The sequence below is a fragment of the Gamsiella multidivaricata genome (assembly GCF_025024155.1).
Source record: "Gamsiella multidivaricata strain RSA 2152 chromosome Unknown BC939scaffold_53, whole genome shotgun sequence".
In the NCBI taxonomy this organism is placed as follows: domain Eukaryota; kingdom Fungi; phylum Mortierellomycota; class Mortierellomycetes; order Mortierellales; family Mortierellaceae; genus Gamsiella; species Gamsiella multidivaricata.
Window position 1 is genome coordinate 37,920 of NW_026251761.1, and position 15,699 is coordinate 53,618.

The 15,699-nt window shown below is 49.7% G+C and overlaps 7 protein-coding genes across 7 annotated transcripts; 2 read left to right on the forward strand and 5 right to left on the reverse strand.

Annotated features, from left to right (window-relative positions):
* Positions 1 to 203: 203 nt before the first annotated feature.
* Positions 204 to 1,361, reverse strand: BC939DRAFT_505091 (Manganese/iron superoxide dismutase; the record flags this gene model as incomplete). The annotated part of the gene is made up of 4 exons (XM_051560614.1): positions 204 to 677; positions 785 to 909; positions 1,060 to 1,234; positions 1,332 to 1,361. The coding sequence occupies 4 exons, from the start codon at positions 1,359 to 1,361 to the stop codon at positions 204 to 206; spliced, it is 804 nt and encodes a 267-aa protein (XP_051409973.1).
* A 537-nt stretch (positions 1,362 to 1,898) lies between these two features.
* Positions 1,899 to 2,813, reverse strand: BC939DRAFT_505092 (acyl-CoA N-acyltransferase; the record flags this gene model as incomplete). Its single annotated transcript, XM_051560615.1, has 3 exons — positions 1,899 to 2,368; positions 2,469 to 2,498; positions 2,666 to 2,813. 3 exons carry the CDS (start codon positions 2,811 to 2,813, stop codon positions 1,899 to 1,901), a joined length of 648 nt encoding a protein of 215 aa, XP_051409974.1.
* A 181-nt stretch (positions 2,814 to 2,994) lies between these two features.
* Positions 2,995 to 5,439, forward strand: BC939DRAFT_236185 (S-adenosyl-L-methionine-dependent methyltransferase). Its single transcript, XM_051550906.1, has 4 exons — positions 2,995 to 3,304; positions 3,419 to 3,853; positions 3,933 to 4,553; positions 4,708 to 5,439. The coding sequence occupies exons 1-4, from the start codon at positions 3,176 to 3,178 to the stop codon at positions 5,407 to 5,409; spliced, it is 1,887 nt and encodes a 628-aa protein (XP_051409975.1). The 5' UTR covers positions 2,995 to 3,175; the 3' UTR covers positions 5,410 to 5,439.
* Positions 5,440 to 5,461: 22 nt separating this feature from the next.
* BC939DRAFT_458146 (uncharacterized protein) lies at positions 5,462 to 6,169 on the reverse strand. The gene is made up of 3 exons (XM_051556563.1): positions 5,959 to 6,169; positions 5,724 to 5,815; positions 5,462 to 5,643 (listed from the first exon to the last, which is right to left on the reverse strand). The coding sequence occupies exons 1-3, from the start codon at positions 6,057 to 6,059 to the stop codon at positions 5,513 to 5,515; spliced, it is 324 nt and encodes a 107-aa protein (XP_051409976.1). The 5' UTR covers positions 6,060 to 6,169; the 3' UTR covers positions 5,462 to 5,512.
* A 50-nt stretch (positions 6,170 to 6,219) lies between these two features.
* On the forward strand, positions 6,220 to 7,883 carry BC939DRAFT_458148 (uncharacterized protein). The gene is made up of 4 exons (XM_051556564.1): positions 6,220 to 6,400; positions 6,619 to 6,920; positions 7,007 to 7,522; positions 7,645 to 7,883. Exons 1-4 carry the CDS (start codon positions 6,301 to 6,303, stop codon positions 7,750 to 7,752), a joined length of 1,026 nt encoding a protein of 341 aa, XP_051409977.1. The 5' UTR covers positions 6,220 to 6,300; the 3' UTR covers positions 7,753 to 7,883.
* Positions 7,884 to 7,922: 39 nt separating this feature from the next.
* Positions 7,923 to 10,092, reverse strand: BC939DRAFT_458150 (uncharacterized protein). The gene is made up of 2 exons (XM_051556565.1): positions 9,871 to 10,092; positions 7,923 to 9,779 (listed from the first exon to the last, which is right to left on the reverse strand). The coding sequence occupies exons 1-2, from the start codon at positions 9,970 to 9,972 to the stop codon at positions 8,301 to 8,303; spliced, it is 1,581 nt and encodes a 526-aa protein (XP_051409978.1). The 5' UTR covers positions 9,973 to 10,092; the 3' UTR covers positions 7,923 to 8,300.
* A 979-nt stretch (positions 10,093 to 11,071) lies between these two features.
* BC939DRAFT_494681 (uncharacterized protein) lies at positions 11,072 to 15,457 on the reverse strand. Its single transcript, XM_051559609.1, has 4 exons — positions 14,744 to 15,457; positions 14,471 to 14,612; positions 12,384 to 14,351; positions 11,072 to 12,298 (listed from the first exon to the last, which is right to left on the reverse strand). Exons 1-4 carry the CDS (start codon positions 15,188 to 15,190, stop codon positions 11,238 to 11,240), a joined length of 3,618 nt encoding a protein of 1,205 aa, XP_051409979.1. The 5' UTR covers positions 15,191 to 15,457; the 3' UTR covers positions 11,072 to 11,237.
* Between the last annotated feature and the right edge of the window lie 242 nt (positions 15,458 to 15,699).

Consider the following 15,699-nt stretch of genomic DNA (forward strand, 5'->3'; position numbering starts at 1 on the left):
TAGAGTGCTCTACTTTCAGTTCTCGCATTTGTGGGGCTCTAATGCAGGCTGCATATACTGCAATTGCAAATGGACAGACATATCATATATCTTTCTTGTAGGCAGTTTGTTATCGAAGAAAGAAATGCTTTATGTATGTATGTGTTTAATTGTCAGGCCGTCCAACAACAATGACCATGTCAGTCTATCCTGATCCCTCCTCCTTAAAATCCGCCGGAGCGGAAAACCCGGTTCTCGACTACGCTCCAATCGACGGTCTCAAAAAAGTTGCCCAGATACTTCTGGCGACCCTCCCGCGTGATGCCGTAATCCGTAATGTAGGCGTGCTCCCACATCGAGATGCAAAGAATAGGGACGTAGCTGTTGTTGGCCATCAGTTTTGCTGGTGCAGAGTATTTAGACGCGCCTGAATATGGGTTCTGGACCTGCGAAGCAAAATCCTGATCGGTTGCTGTTTCATCGTTGCGCTGCATTCTGCGTCGGTGATGGGGCGATCCGGCGTTGTATGTGTTCAGCAAGACCAGACGCCCATCCTTGTCCTCAACTAACCATGTCCATCCTGAGCCGAACAATCCTAGCGCATTGGTCGTGAACTCCTTCTTAAATACATCCACACTCCCGAATGAATCAGAAAGACGCTTGGCAAGTGCGTCGGAAATGCTGCTAGGTGTTGAGCTCTAATATAGAAGCAATCAGGACAAAATTAGACTCCACAATTGTATCCAATTATATCTTTCAGAGGCCTACAGAAGGACGTCAAGACGGCAACCAGAGATTTACATACCAAAGAGCGCAAGAAAAAGTCGTTGTTCCATGCCTGCGAAGCATTGTTGAAGATCTGGGCCTCGTTGAGCGAGCACGCACTATCCATCAAGACCTGGTAGAATGCTTTCTCCTCATATGGCGTGCCTAAGGCCGATTTGACATTTCCATAAAAGATACAGTCGCTGTTATTAGTCCATCTTTTAAATATGAAGACAATGATATGCCTAAGATGTGTTCTCTTGGATGGCCCTGTAAGCCCTCCACTTGCAGAAAAAAAATGAAAAAACGCGGTACCTGCAATCAGCTCGTTCAGACGGTTAACGAGGCCTGTCTGGTGGTCCGAGTAGATGATCTTCAGAGCTGCAGGGGACAGCAGGGGACTAACACCAGAGGCGACGGTGTATGGCAATGGAGGAACAGTGTGCAGTCTGGCAGCTGCCCTGAAGGACGCCAACGGCGAGGCGAAGGACTATCACGAACGCAGGCGCGAAACAGCGTCAGTTTGCTCCTGTATACCCATCTATATTCATGCAAACAAGAACGATAGAAAGCATTTATGCGTGTACCTTGTGCAGACGAAGAGCCGAGCGCAACATGGTCATGAAAGAGGAATGGCGGTGAAGGTGCAGGATGAGCTGAAGTGTGAACGCTGATCAGCAACCGGGGCAACTGTGGGGTGTTTACTGGTGGCTTTGTTTGACTCCGAACCACAATTGAGAGGAGAGAGGAAAATGCGCTCAAAGTTGGGATGACCCGATAAGCTCCAGACTTGTCAAAAGCTACTATATCAATCGATTCAAAACGCCCGAGTTATCCAAGTAAAGCGACATTCGTTCCTTATCAGGGCATCGGCTTCTTCTACGGTATCTGGGGCCTAAGCAGCGCGCACAAAACCCGTGTAAAAAAATCCTGCGGCCTCCTTTTTTTCGCCACCAATTTTTTTAGCGAAAGCTGGCTTGACTGGCTCAAATTCCTACTATGAAAGCAACCGCCTATCGATTCGGATAGATCGCATTTTTCCAATAGAAAATATTGTTTTTATACATAAGCATGCTCTTCCCTCCATCTTCCGTACTTTGCAATGATGTTGGGTAAGAGAACTCGAAGGTCTTTTTTATTATTTCCTCGATAAATTACAGAGCAAGACGAAGGACTGAAAAGTGAGTGTCCTCATGCTTAAGACGGCTAACGTCGGGGAAAGGCACCTTCTCGCCATAGTCCACAAAACCCAGCTTCTTGTACCAACCGATCAGCTCGTCACGCATGTAGAGCACATAGACGATACACTGCGTACGCTTCATGTTTTCTTTGGCGTGAAGCAATCCCGCCTCGACCAGCTTGCGGCCAATGCCCCGAGACTGCTGAGACGGATCCACGGAGAAGAGACCCAAGAAAATTTGTTGGTCTTTAGGCAGGCTTTCAATATAAGTTGGCACAAAGCCCTCCCTCTTGTACTCGCCGAAATCGGGATAGTGTTCTGCAGGCTCAAGCTGGAGTGTGCCCAAAGGTTGCCCAGTCTCGCTGTCAAAGGCGAGCAAAAGCGGATTGACCTTATCAATCAAGGCCGCCTTCAATTCATCGACCGTGATGCGCTCTTCGCTCACTACGAGCGTGCAGAAAAAATGAAGCATGCGAAAATGAGTACTTCGAACGGTGATGGATAGCTGTGGCGCTGTTCACGGAAGTGGTTGCAGTAGACTAACCCAAATGTGCCTCGGTGGTCCATCCGCCCTCTAGAAATATAATGATATTCAGCGTGCAGCAGGTGCGAGAAGAATTATGTTAGTCTGCATGTATTGAAATACTGCAAACACATGGATCCACGAGCAATTGAAAATGCTAGGAGTGTGGGCCAGCCGTTGTTGCAAACGAAACTAGACTCTAGCGCTCATCAACCAACCTGATCTGTAGGCGCGGTTGATGACTGAATGGATCTGGCTGATCTGTGCCTCGTCCTCTGCAGTTGCCAGACGGACAAGGACAGACGCCTTCTTTTCGGGGCGGGACTGAGAGGACATGGAAGAAGTCGAGGGCGATGGAGAGGCCATGGTTTGGTGATGGAGTGAGAGCGGAAAGAAAAGTGAGTAAGAGCTGCTTGCTGGTTGTTGGGCACAGGTACAATAAGTCCAGAAGGCGTTAGAAAAAAAATCGCCGTTTGGCTTTAACTATATAGTATGAAGAGCCTAGTCCATAGGCCGCGTGCCAACAGTCGGTGCCGATGGATAACGCCATCGCCATAGCTATCCATGGCGATCCAGGTGATCCAGGCCGCTGTTCAATTTGGAGATTCACCAAAATAGCTGAGTCGTGGGAAACAAAAGAGTGGAACAAATGACAGTCCGAAGAACTGCAGCTGAGCAATAACAACTGCAAAGCAAGCTGTCCTCATAAGACTCTGGTAAAGGACCATATGAAGATATACCAGGCCGTCGTCAAGGAGGAGGACAACGGGACGCGAGTCTGGAAGTTCGTTCTCAGCCAATGGAAGGCAATTGTAAAGTCGAGAGAACAGATGCGTAGATGCTTCAAGCGCGGAGAGGTAAAAATATGAGTCTGATCTGCGTCGGTCACAGGGAACAGTTGTGTGACAAACGACGCTCAAGAATGCGTTTCAATATGGTGTTGCTGACGAGCAATTGATGGCCATGCATAGGTCTCCATCAATGGCGCTACCGCAGAAGTGACCAGGATCCTATCCTTGGGCGACTTGGTTCAGATCAATTTTGACGGCCATGCTGCCCACGAGTCTATCTATGGCAGGGAGAAGCTGGACGTGCGTTACGAAGACGACGAACTGGCTGTGGTGGTCAAGCCCTCAGGGAAGACGATGGTCTCTTTCAGTTACATGCTCCCATTCTCGCTCTCACCAAGTACCATTATCGGGGATGCCGAGACCCAGGCTCAACATAAGGAGACAAGTGAACTGGAATGCTTGATCAAGGAACAGGGTCGCGATAATCAAGAGGAAGAACGGGACGACGACGATGGCGACGACTACTACATGTTGTCCAACATCTCACCAACACTAGGGCAGCAGCACCGTCTCCCGTGCGCTGTACATGGGCTGGAAAAAGCATCCAATGGGCTGGTTCGTAAAGACACTCGTGCTGCACTCTTTACCATACTGTTGGCATGAAGTGTTAAATCATACCCACCACTGCAAATAGGTTATTGTGGCAAGGACAATGGATATGCGCTCGACACTACTGCGAATGCACGGAGACGGAGAGATCAACAGGACCTTCCGTGTTATCTGTCACGGCGCCTGGACAGGGAGCGAGCCTGGCAGTCATGAGGACACAGCTCCCAGTACCGTCAACGACAACGGCAGGCCGGTTCCCGCTGATCCTGCTACTCTAGATGCTTACTGCATTAGTGATATCGAAGTGGTCAAAGTTACTTCATCGAATGAAGCAGGCAGCATCTCAACGCTGGATGTTACCCCACATTCGCCCTACATGGGCGTAAATGTACGTCGATACTTGATGGCGAAACAGCATCCTGTAGTAGGCGAAAGCGGCAACACGAAGCCCCTCAAATCAAGCCGCGGCAAGGGACTAATGTCGGCGCTTGTCAGAGTGGCCTTTGTTCATCCTACGCTCAAGAAATTGATCGACGTACATATAGAGGAGCCATTCAAATTCGAACAGCTGCGTAACCGAGAACAGAAGGCATCCCAACGGCGACAGGAGAGCGATCAGGACGAACTTCGAAAAGGAGGTCTTGATCCTTTATCAACCTATGATCGTATGGCCGATCGACCGATCGCCTATATGGTCGGCGAAAAGGTTCGTCTTGTGAGGTTGATGCGCTTTTAGGGCTTGTAGATGTAACGAGTATGGATAAAGGAACCGCCCGCTTGACGCAGACGTTTATTGACAAAGGAACCACACTTGACGCTTTTTTTTTTTTTTTTTTTTTTTGAACTGATGACATTCGTAGGACTTCTTCGATATGCGATTCAAAGTGTCCCCGGCCACACTGATCCCTCGCTCCAGCACAGAAACACTCGTCCAGGCTGGTATTGCTAGAGCTCAGAACAGGGCGGTCAAAATTCTGGACGTGGGTACAGGGAGTGGTTGCCTGCTGCTGGCACTGCTCATGTCGCTTCCGTCCGCTACAGGAGTCGGCGTTGACATCAGTCAGGAAGCATTGGAGATTGCACAAGCCAACAGCGTGCTCCATGATCTGGTCAATCGGGCCTGCTTTCAAGTTGGGGACATGGGCCACTTGGAAGACTGCCCTGGCCTCTCACAGTCGTTTGATCTTGTTGTCTGCAACCCACCATATTTGGACAGCAAGAAAGTAAGTAAGCTGACAAAGACTTTTGCGGGAACTGAATATGAGCCGCCAGTCGCACTGTTCGCAGATCAGGATGGCTTTGGTGCGTATGAACTCTTGGCTGCCTGCCTGCTCCGAGATCTCGAGACGCCAGGTCCTAGTCACATTGTGTCCAAGAATGGCTATATCATCCTGGAGATTGGCAGCGGCATGGGCCAGCGTGTCCGGGAAATATTCAAGTTTCTGGTCTTCGAAGGTGCATACAAGGACAAGCAGGATACTGAGAGATGCCTGGTGTTTGCTGTCCCGGGTCTTTCATTGGAGCAGAAATCAGCGGTGGTGAAGTCGGATGTTGACAAATAAACAAAACATTGCCCGTTTTCCTAGTTTCAAGTACCCTTTCCAGAGTGTGTTTGTATCTATTAAGTCATGCCTGTCTGCAGTTTATTCTTTCCTATTTCACTTTTTACTGCTGCTTTTTCATCGAGACTGGTGACGGTCCTGCTTGAGAGTCTTCGAGCACAGCAACGATCACGTATGCAAAGAGTACAACGTTGGCCATCACCGCGGCGCTGATCCCGGAATAGGTTGCGTTCCCTAAGAGGGTTTGAGCGATGCTGCTGTTAATACCTGTTTCCGTCACCCCTGCTTTGCTGTTTTGTCCAAGGACGTCTTACCACCAAAGTACCGGTCGAGCGTAAAAAAGTAGGTTCCGATAGGGAGGAAGATCATAGCTGCCGTGAAGAAAGCGAGCTTGATCAAAGTCGAACTAGCAAATAGAGACGATAACAAGTCCATTGTCAGTTTACTGCAGCATCGACCTTCACCTTCACTAGGAGCGTGTACCCTCAAAGACGCAAGTGTGAATAGAGGCGTTGGTCCTTGAGAATGACAAGAGAGAGGTTGCCTTACGTTGCGACGTTGGTTGAGGCTGAGGTGGCGGTGGAAGATGAGCCAAAGGAGACACGTCCTGAGGATGCAGAAGTCGATGCTGTCTTTTCTCTTGATGCCATGGTCGTTGGGTTGTCAGGGAGAGTGGAATATGGGGAAGGACAGTACGCGTGCCCAGAAGGTCAAAGCCCAATTTGTGGAGTGAGGGGTCAAGCACCAGTGTGACTTCAATTGACTGATGGCCTGCAAAGAAAAGCCACTAACAACACAACTTTTTTTTTTTTTTTTAGCCTCCTTCTTCGCTATCGAAACCATTAACTTGCACCGTTCAACACTCATCACACTCATCATTCATCACCCATAATGTCTGCTGAAGAGGCTGCATCGACTGTTCAGGAGGATCATCCCGTCGAGGAGATCCCTCAGAAGAAGGGAAAGCAAGGAAAATATCGCAGGGAAAAGCGTAAGTGTGCTTGCTCTCTTGTTCTAGCAAATTCTTTCTGCAAGGAAACAGCAAGGTGGCCCCCCAAACATATGAACCGAGAGGAACGACGTTTTGGAGCACAAATAGGGCAATTCAGACTCATACCGACCCAAAGATGACCCCGAGCTTTGTTTGCGATCACAATTATTCTCGGGCACTGACCATCTCTTTGCTTTTTTCCCCTGCCTTTCACGTAGCCTGGGACACGGACGATATTGATCACTGGAGGGTCGAGGAGTTCAAGCCCGAGTTCAATCCAGCACCATTCACAGAAGAATCGTCTTTCGCAACACTGTTTCCCAAATACAGAGAAAACTATTTGAGAGAGGTCTGGGGACATGTTACTCGCGCATTGGAGAAAGTCGGCATTGCTTGTGTCCTGGATTTGGTTGAGGGTAGTATGACTGTTAAGACAACCCGTAAAACTTGGGATCCTTATATGATTCTCAAGGCCAGAGATTTGATCAAGCTGTTGGCACGAAGTGTTCCTTTGCCTCAGGTAATGGAAAGGAAGGAAAAAGTTGGTTACGAACGACCTGGAGATCGACTGCGAAATATGTTCTAACATAAACGTCTCTTTTATAGGCCCTCAAGATTCTGGAGGATGGCATTGCATGTGATATTATCAAGATTGGAAACATTGTGCGCAACAAGGAGCGCTTTGTAAAGCGTCGCCAGCGCCTCCTGGGACCCAACGGATCGACATTGAAGGCCATGGAGTTGTTGACACAGTGCTACATTATGGTGCAGGGCAACACAGTTTCGTGCATGGGACCCTACAAAGGATTGAAGGAGGTTCGCCGAATTATTATCGACTGCATGAACAACGTTCACCCTATTTACCACATCAAGGAGCTGATGATCAAGCGTGAGTTGGCCAAGGATCCGAAATTAGCAGAGGAGTCCTGGGATCGGTTCTTGCCTCACTTCAAGAAGAAGAACGTCAAGCCTCAGAAGAAGAAGGTGTCGAAGAAGGACAAGAAGGACTACACGCCATTCCCACCAGCTCAGACACCAAGCAAGATCGATCTGCAATTGGAGAGCGGAGAATACTTTATGAAGCCCAAGGAGAAGGAAGCACGAGCCATGGAGAAGAAGAAGGTGCGTAATCTCTTTTTCTCTGGTTTTGTATTTTTTTTTTCTTTTTGGGCCGTCAGTTTTATTTCTGTGCAAACCGCAATACTTACCGCTTATGCTTCTTTGTTGAATCAACGCGTCGATAGGAGGAGCAAAAGGAAAACAGTCTGAAGCGACAGGCGGAGCGCGAGTTGGCATATGTGCCACCAGTTGAAGACATGCCAAAGAAAAAGAAGAAAAAGGCCGAAGAGTAGACTAGACCGTCGCAACTACCACCGCCATCACTATCTCCATCTCCACCTCTACCGACATCGCATTAATAAAGTCGTCTTGCATTGTATCTCAAAGCTCTTCGTGCGAGCCATCCTTTCGACTGACACTATTCATCAAACGATTGTCTAAAGCATGTGCGAATCACATTCGTATCAGGCCCAGTCCAGGAAAGTGGATTTTATTGGGGGGGGGGGGGTTTTTGGGCTTGGGCCAGCTCACAGAGCTGTCCATCATGAAAGAATCATATCCTGTGAACCTGCCATCAAGGCAGGCCAGGTCGTCATATCACTGGTATCGTAAAGAACTGAAGAGTCATAGGGTGCATCGTCCTTTTCTTTTCCTTTGTCGCTCACACATTTGTCTTCTACGTGAGAAAATGCTTCGAAACAAAATGGAGAGAGAAGAAGAGCATGGTGGATGAACCATGATAACTAAGAATTATTGTCAGGGGTACTAGATATAGTGAAAAGGTTAAAAAAAAAAAAAAAAGAAGGCACTGAGAATGATCGTAAGAACATCGCTGCTCCGTTTATGACCAGTCTTCTCGACGCTGTGTCCGCAAACTCTTGCCAGGGTTCAAGTTGGATCCACTGTCAAGCGAAGGTCGATCTGAGACTGAAGGACGCCCCCCTACATAGTCGTTTGCATAACTCTGCACTCCTTCTCCTGAGGATCTTGTGGGCGAATGTCTTGCCATCTCAAAGCTTCGCATATCTCCTCTGCTCATCAACCGAGGACTTGAATTCAATGGCGGCGTGGCAGCCCTCGTGGTATCCTGTGGGTTTCCTGGAGCTGGTAATCCTGCCGCAGCAGCCGTTGTACGAGGCGAAGATGGAGCAGCGTTCGCATCCTCTCCAAAGAGATCGCCGCCTCTCAACTGCTGCGAACGTGGAGATTCCGGTAGAGCCTGGGGATTGTGGCCACGAAACTTGCTTGAGGGACTGCTGGCAGAGTCCACGACGGTATCTGAAGAGTTGTCGTATTGATTGATCGAGTTCTTTTCATAAGACATGGGTACCGGCGCTGACTGATGCTCATGGAGTTCAATGTCGGTCTGTTGCTCTGGATGGTATTCCTGCTGGTACTCCTGCTGGTATGGGGCTGTAGGGTTGGCAATCCAGAGACCCTTGGGTCCGATGTATCCGCCGCTCATGCTCTGGTTCCATCCCGCCTGTTGGTTGTACATGTTATCGTCGTAGTATCCAGTAGTATCGCCGGCGGTGCCCAAATCGTCGCCATTCCTATACATGATCTCGGGTAGGTTTTGATCATAGCCTGCGCGGCTCCTACCCATAGCGCCTGCGTAGGCAAGGGAGTCCTCCTGGAAAATGGACGGGTTCTGGTAGGCCTGTTGATGGGCGCCGTAGGTGTCATAGCCATTGTCGGGATAGACTCCATGGCCGTTGCCGTAGGCCTGAGAGGCAACGACATTGGACTGGGCACCATAGTCGTATCCGTCGTCATATCCGCCTGAGGCTATGTTGGCCATGCCGACAGTGGCAGGTCCGGTATTGTTGGTAGTGTAACGCTGACTGGCACGTTGGCGTGAGGCTGCGCCCGAGGCGCCAATCCCCTGAAGGGGGTCGAAGGTCAGCTCGCGGTTGTTGCGTCTCCTGCGGCGGAAGCAGATGATGGTCGTGGCGACGATGATGATAACGGCAATTATTCCTGCGACGGAACCGACAATGACAGGGACATTGGACGAGGTAGAGGCTCTGCTTGTGCCGATGGTGGGTGTTGGACTGAAGGTCGTTGATAGGGTGGAGGTCGTTGGGGGAAGGGTTGATGCAGTGGTAGGTGGAGGCAGGGGGTCGGAGGAGATTGCTGTGGTGGTGAAGGAAGGGGTCGTTGCGGAGGGTATGGTGGTGACGGTGATGGGAGAAGTCGGGGATACAGTGGTGACGGAAATTGTGGTTGTGGTCGTCGTCGTTGTCGTTGGGCTCGGTGTTAGCGTCGTCGTTGCGGTCGGCGGTGTAATCGTTGGCGTCGAAGAGACCGCTGTAGTCGTCTAATAGGAGGTGTGAGATTCCAGTACCAAGGTTAATACTTCATATTTTTATTTCTAGGGCCAGGAGCGAATAGCAATTACTGTTCCATACAGGGGATTGTCCCTGAACCAGGCCGAGGGCTGCGGCGAGGGACAGACAGGCCCACCAGGTCATTGCTGTTGATCCTGATCTGGTCTTCTGAAGGTTCATCATTCTTCGGTCCAGATTCAAGAAAGTGGGTAAAAAGAGAGGTAGCGATAACAGGGACAGTAGGAGTGGAGTGAGATTCCCCTGGTGTTTTTTTTTTTCTTTTTTTTTTTTTCTTTATTCTTTAATACACTTCAACGGTCGTGCTGCAAGATCTCGTTGGGTAGGAGCTGGCGGGAACAGGGAGAAAGAGAGGCAGGGAGGCAGGGAGGCGGAAGAAGAAGGAGAAAAGAGGAAGAAAAGACAAAATGGCAGAGGCACAAGCGTGGCAGCAGCGCCCTGTCTTTCTCCCTCGCCTTGGGCGCCCAGAAGAGAGTGCTTGTGCAATTGTGTACACTTCCATCTATTTCTGTACCAAGAGTCTGCGCTGAATCGGGCTACCATCCGAGTTATCTTTCTCGAACACAGAAGTATAACAAGCATGTGCACAAAACTGTACAGCACAATACTCGATGCAATCCACTATTTGGTCCCAGTGGGATGTAGATGTGTTTGACAGGCAAAGCACGTCCTCTGCCACCATTCCAAGGGTTAATGCCTTCCACTGAGTTCTCATGCCCCGCAGGAAGCATGCTACAAGTGTGTCCACGACCTGCCAGTATTGCTAGTGTTTGCGGTTGCCTGGTCGGTGCTCTCATCGACTCTCTTTTCGAATACCTGCCCTTCTCTGCTCACTAATACAATTCATTTTTCTCGCATACATTAGTCTACGCATGCAGAACATTAAACAGGAACATGGGCATCGGCATTGGCATCTTCGTATGTCTGAGTATTTATCTGTTCGTGTTTGGCTCTGTCGCTGCTTCAACTGCTCTTCTGACACTCTTTTGTTGTTGTAAGGGCGGCTGGATGGCTGTAGTAGTGGTTATGGTTGCAACTTGTGAGCATCCCTCACTCTTCAGTTCATCTAGAACCTCGTCTTGCCCATCGCCTTGACCTCCTCTTGGACTATCTTACTATACACTTCGCGCCCATATCTATACCCTGGAGGAACAGCTTTTTTTTGTCCCATTTTGATATCGTCTGCCGTCTACGAATATTTGTCTGCCTTGTGTCTGTACAGAGTTGTTGCCCAAGGCGTACAACAACGACCAGATATTTTTATCATTTCTGTGCCACGTGGGGAGGCAAATCCAGGCACCGCTTTTTATTGGTTGTGTTGGTGCAAATAGGGCAATGTGCAAAGTAAACGAAAGAGTGAACGGAGACAATACGTTCAAGCAAGCAACAAACCCCTCTTTACTCCTTGCTGCCTTGGTTCGACACCAGTCTCAGGACTTGAAGCCATTTGCAATACGTTTCAGGGTTTCAATTAACTTCATCAGTCCAGCGGATTCTGGCCGCGTACCATCCTCTTCGCCCTTATCCTCTTCCTGGTCATCTGCGCTAAGCTGATCTTCATGACCTCCATCGGGTCGTGGTAGAGCCTCCAGCTCCTGTGTTGCTTCTATCGCTGGTGCGTCCTCCTCAATTGGCATCGTCTTCACTGGACCTGGCTCTGCAACTGTTACAGTCTTCTCCGAAAAGATAAGGTCGTCCATAAACCCATCAAACTCGCCATTGCTCGTCAAATACCTCTGTGTAACAGAAGAATCATGCCATAGCCGCCCAATCACAGCAAATGGCCGTCGCCAGGCCGGTATATTCACCAGATCTAGCGACGTCGATTTCGTATCCTGGAACGCTGCAACGTTGATGATCATGATTACTAAAGCCAGAGCTGCCACCGGTGCCATGATCTGTTTCCACCACATTCTGACCAGATGTTGCATCTGTGCAAACGATAGTGTCTTCAAAAAGAACGGCTCGCGAGTAGAGAATGCCATCCGACCGCCCGATTGCAACAGAGCCGGTGATCCAACCTGCGGCGAGAGATTCGATGTCTGTCCTGGTCCCACTCCAGCTCCACCCTCAGCCCCACCATTCGCTCGCGCGCTTAATATAGGAAGAATCTCTCCATCAAGTCCCTGCTCTGCCTGGGGGTTCTGCAGCTCCAGAGGCTGTTGTGGATGTCTCTGACTGGCCTGCTGTGCGGTGGCAATCCCGGCATTGAACGGCGGTTGTTGAGGGTCATGGACAACCACAGATGCATGAACGTTACTCCTGCCAATCTGCTCCAGCTGGGTAGTCGAGTTTTGATCAGCCATTCTTGTTGATTCCGTATGCTGGTCCTGTTCTACGCGAGTCCGGACTGCACCCTTGACGGTCTTGATAGAGAGCTTGGGTCGACCGAGGGTCATATACGCACCATATGTGATGGTTTTTCGCTGGCCTACTAAACCAACCCTCGACGTAATCTCAAAATCTCCTGATGGCTCACCGTAGTCCATATCTAGTGAGCAAAAAAACAGAACCTATGAGTTATCACTCGTTCATCCGCCAATGATCTAATTCCACGTTCGCAGACAAGCTAGTACCTTCGTCTAGCTTAGGCAAGTTAGCGACGACCACATATTCACCCACTGGTAGACTAAATCCAGGGACAACCAGCTTGATCGTCGACATCACAGCCTCCTCGTCCAGATCCTCCTCATGTTCACGGTCGAGCGTGTTGAACCCATAGCTGATCTCGACCTGATGTGGGCTCTCGCTCTCTACAGACTCCTCGATAGGAATCAGGACTGTCCGCTGTCCTGCAGATTTCCGATCCGTAAACTGTATCGATTTTAAGCACGGCTTTCCATTCACGAGCACACTCCAAACTTCTGCGCCGTCAAGTTGATATACCCGAAGATAGGGATCATCCTGTTGCGGCAACACAATGTTCGAGAGCACAATCCTTGCAAACCCTGGCTGTTGCTGGCTGCTGACACCGATTTCTGCCCGGACTCGTTCGATCCTAGCGATTCGAGCCAATGCCTGGTATCGTTGAGCAATAACCGCAAGCCGATATTCGAAGGATTGGTAATGGAAATGTAAAACAGGCTGATGTCTTGTTGATGACCCGTCGTCGAGCGGAGAGTGGCTGTCAAGCGGGGATGACTCCACATTGCGAGCGATGCACCGCTGAACAACAAGATCGTTGTTTGTGTGAACGTGGATTCGACCCTTGTCCTCACTCACGCCTTGGACCTGGAACCTGGGGATGAGACAGGTAATATCTTTGCCATAGCCAACAGACACAGCCTGTGCAACACAAATGCTGACATGAATATCCACCATACCCTCAGTACCTGCAAAGAGCCAAACTCGATATATTGAAGGCGAATGTGATCCAGGGTCTGCGACGGGTTCCTTGTCCAGATTATCGAGTTCAAGGGCAGATGATTGTCCCAGATTATCGGACTGAATCGCTTCAACGGCTTCCCAATTCTGTACGGCATCACCGCTGATGTCAAGAAGCGTTATGTCGTTGCTCTGTCCGGACAGATTGTCGGAGATGTGAATGGTGAGATCCATGAATGGTTGCTTCCACCCCAACTTCTGGATATTGACCGCCATTGTGTTATCGACTGTGATAATCAAATCGCCGTCGTCCATTTCGAGATGCTCGTACTCCACCGGATCCTCCTCCTGGTCCGTATGGTCAATCGCGTGGCTGTCTTCTGGGTCCTTTCTCTTACGATGCTGCAACAGTGCCGATGACTTTGTTTGATCAGGGAGGCCCATAATGTGAACTGTCAACTCTTGCTCAACACTCTGGACGAAATCCGTGGCACCTTGAGATATCCAGGACACATGCAAGGACGAGCTCGGCGTGAAACATCCTGCGATTTCAAACCTGCTTTTTGCAGCTGCATCACCCTGTCTCTGCATCGACTCATCTGTTGATGATTCGGATAATGTAGCTGTCTTTTTGTTTCCGTCGCTTGCCACCAGCTTTCCAACAAACTGATCCCGCCCCACCATAAGCTCCTGTGCTTCCAGCCAGAATTGTGCATCCTCGTCCGAATCTGGGTTCAGGTGAGCCTCGTCCAAGGACACAACTTCTGGATATATGTTGAATTCGAACCCGTTGCTGGCATCCTTAGTGATCTCCTTGGGCACTCCTTGGTTATTTACTGTATCGACATCCTTCACCAAGTCTCCTTCGTCCTTATCTGTCGTTCCGTCAGGTTGAACCCGGAATTTGATAAAGTTGCTTCGGCACTTTGGGATAAGGGAAAGATGAATGCCCCGAGAACCTGTACTTTCCACGAATGGGATATGTATTGATAACTGCACAAGGTAATCACCTGCCCTGTTAGCGACGAAGCAAAGAGCATTCGACAGAACTGCCACGTGTGTCCGCGGCGCGCGAATAGTTGCTGAGAAGGACGATACGGAGGATGTCGAAAGTGGCCGCCTCGATTGCTGATCGTATGTAGGTGAAGGCGCTGGCGAGATTGTCTCTGTCCTTTCCATTGAATGGACCCACGAGGAATCCTTGTCGTCCTTGGAGTACACTGTATATGCCGCGAATCAGGGACGAACGATATTTGTTAGTAATCCTACAACATTGAATAACGCACCACCGAGCGCATGATGCCACCAAGGTACTAGAGCATTGACCGAATCTTCATACCAAGGTCGGATGCAATATCCTCAAGTACGGAACCGCTGTCGGCCTGGCTGGACGTGCCGAGGTGCGTGACCTTCCAGCGGTGAAGGATGGTCGAGGACGGTAGCAACGGACATGTTGTCCATGTGTTTTCAATGACGTGGATCTGCAGGTAAAGAAGGTGGTAATAATAATAAAATAAAAAAAGGAGATCCAGTTATGAGTATTACTCTCGATTTTGAAACCACGTCGTATAGTCATCGATGTCGATGGGTGGAATAACACAGTAGTTGTTACTTTTACTGTCAAATCCAGTTCTGCTCCTGTTACTGAGGGAGACGTCGAAGCTGTGCCGATGATTTTGAGCTGTTTGCTGTAGCATCCCTGCTTGGTATGGTGTGAGGCCGAGGTGAAGGAGTCGATCAAATTGGACATAGCCAGGATTCTGGTGTTGGCCATGAACTCTTTCTCCTTTGCGAGCGCAGATTCAGACGACGTAGATAGTCGTGCTCCTGATGCTGTGGATACCGGTCGATGTCCCGAATGGACAGGGGTCTGCTGGAGCTGCGACTGCGAGGAGGGTGGTGGAGCTGAGCCGAAGGGGCTTTGGGCGGTAAAGGGCTGATGGGTCAGTCTCTTGGCCTTGACTCTGGTATGATCATGGCTCGAGACAGGACTAGGCTCGCCATGGAAGCTGTTACGGCTCGTGGTCTTGGAAGGCAGAGGACGGTCCCCCGCTAGCATGCTTGGTGTCTGAGTCTTGTAGAAAAGATCGAAGAAGTTGAGGAAGAAATAGTGGCGCTTTGGATACGTGTGTAGACTATTTGAAAAAAGCGGCGGTGAAGAAGCCGAAGGAGTGAACGACACGAGTGAAAGGGTACTGTGGTTGACTGTGGATCTTTCCTTGGAGCGAAGGAAGAAGGGAGAAGGAAGAAAGGAAAGGAGGAAGGAAAGAAGGAATGGATGGAGTTGAATGAGGATCAACGAAGGGGTTAAGGAAAGAAAAAGAATGAAAGAGGGTGGGAAAGAGCATTTGTTCCGCTTGGGCCTCACTTGTGATACACACCCATGGCCAACAGCAAATGGCATATCCCAGCCAGCATACCTGATCAGCCACTGCATCATAGAGGAAACCGCACTTGCTCAACTCCTCCTATCATCTCATCTCGCCAATGGGCTTATCAAGCGCGTGGGCTTCTCCGTCTCTTCTCGCCCCTTGTTCATATGTTGATCCGTGTTGTAGAACGAAGAAG

Bases quoted from the DNA above. Each gene is read 5' to 3' on its own strand.
- BC939DRAFT_458146 (XM_051556563.1), bottom strand. From the start codon at position 6,059: ATGGCATCAAGAGAAAAGACAGCATCGACTTCTGCATCCTCAGGACGT. The intron at 5,816-5,958 runs GTAAGGCAACCT...TCTATTTGCTAG, and splicing joins GCCTCAACCAACGTCGCAAC to TTCGACTTTGATCAAGCTCG. The intron at 5,644-5,723 runs GTAAGACGTCCT...AAACCCTCTTAG, and splicing joins GCTCGACCGGTACTTTGGTG to GGAACGCAACCTATTCCGGG.
- BC939DRAFT_494681 (XM_051559609.1), bottom strand. From the start codon at position 15,190: ATGCTAGCGGGGGACCGTCCTCTGCCTTCCAAGACCACGAGCCGTAAC. The intron at 14,613-14,743 runs GTAACAACTACT...CTTTACCTGCAG, and splicing joins AACTGGATTTGACAGTAAAA to ATCCACGTCATTGAAAACAC. The intron at 14,352-14,470 runs GTATGAAGATTC...CGGCATATACAG, and splicing joins GGATATTGCATCCGACCTTG to TGTACTCCAAGGACGACAAG.
- BC939DRAFT_458148 (XM_051556564.1), top strand. From the start codon at position 6,301: ATGTCTGCTGAAGAGGCTGCATCGACTGTTCAGGAGGATCATCCCGTC. The intron at 6,401-6,618 runs GTAAGTGTGCTT...CCTTTCACGTAG, and splicing joins AAAATATCGCAGGGAAAAGC to CCTGGGACACGGACGATATT. The intron at 6,921-7,006 runs GTAATGGAAAGG...TCTCTTTTATAG, and splicing joins GAAGTGTTCCTTTGCCTCAG to GCCCTCAAGATTCTGGAGGA.
- BC939DRAFT_236185 (XM_051550906.1), top strand. From the start codon at position 3,176: ATGAAGATATACCAGGCCGTCGTCAAGGAGGAGGACAACGGGACGCGA. The intron at 3,305-3,418 runs GTAAAAATATGA...GGCCATGCATAG, and splicing joins GATGCTTCAAGCGCGGAGAG to GTCTCCATCAATGGCGCTAC. The intron at 4,554-4,707 runs GTTCGTCTTGTG...TGACATTCGTAG, and splicing joins CCTATATGGTCGGCGAAAAG to GACTTCTTCGATATGCGATT.
- BC939DRAFT_458150 (XM_051556565.1), bottom strand. From the start codon at position 9,972: ATGATGAACCTTCAGAAGACCAGATCAGGATCAACAGCAATGACCTGG. The intron at 9,780-9,870 runs GTATGGAACAGT...ACCTCCTATTAG, and splicing joins TGGTTCAGGGACAATCCCCT to ACGACTACAGCGGTCTCTTC.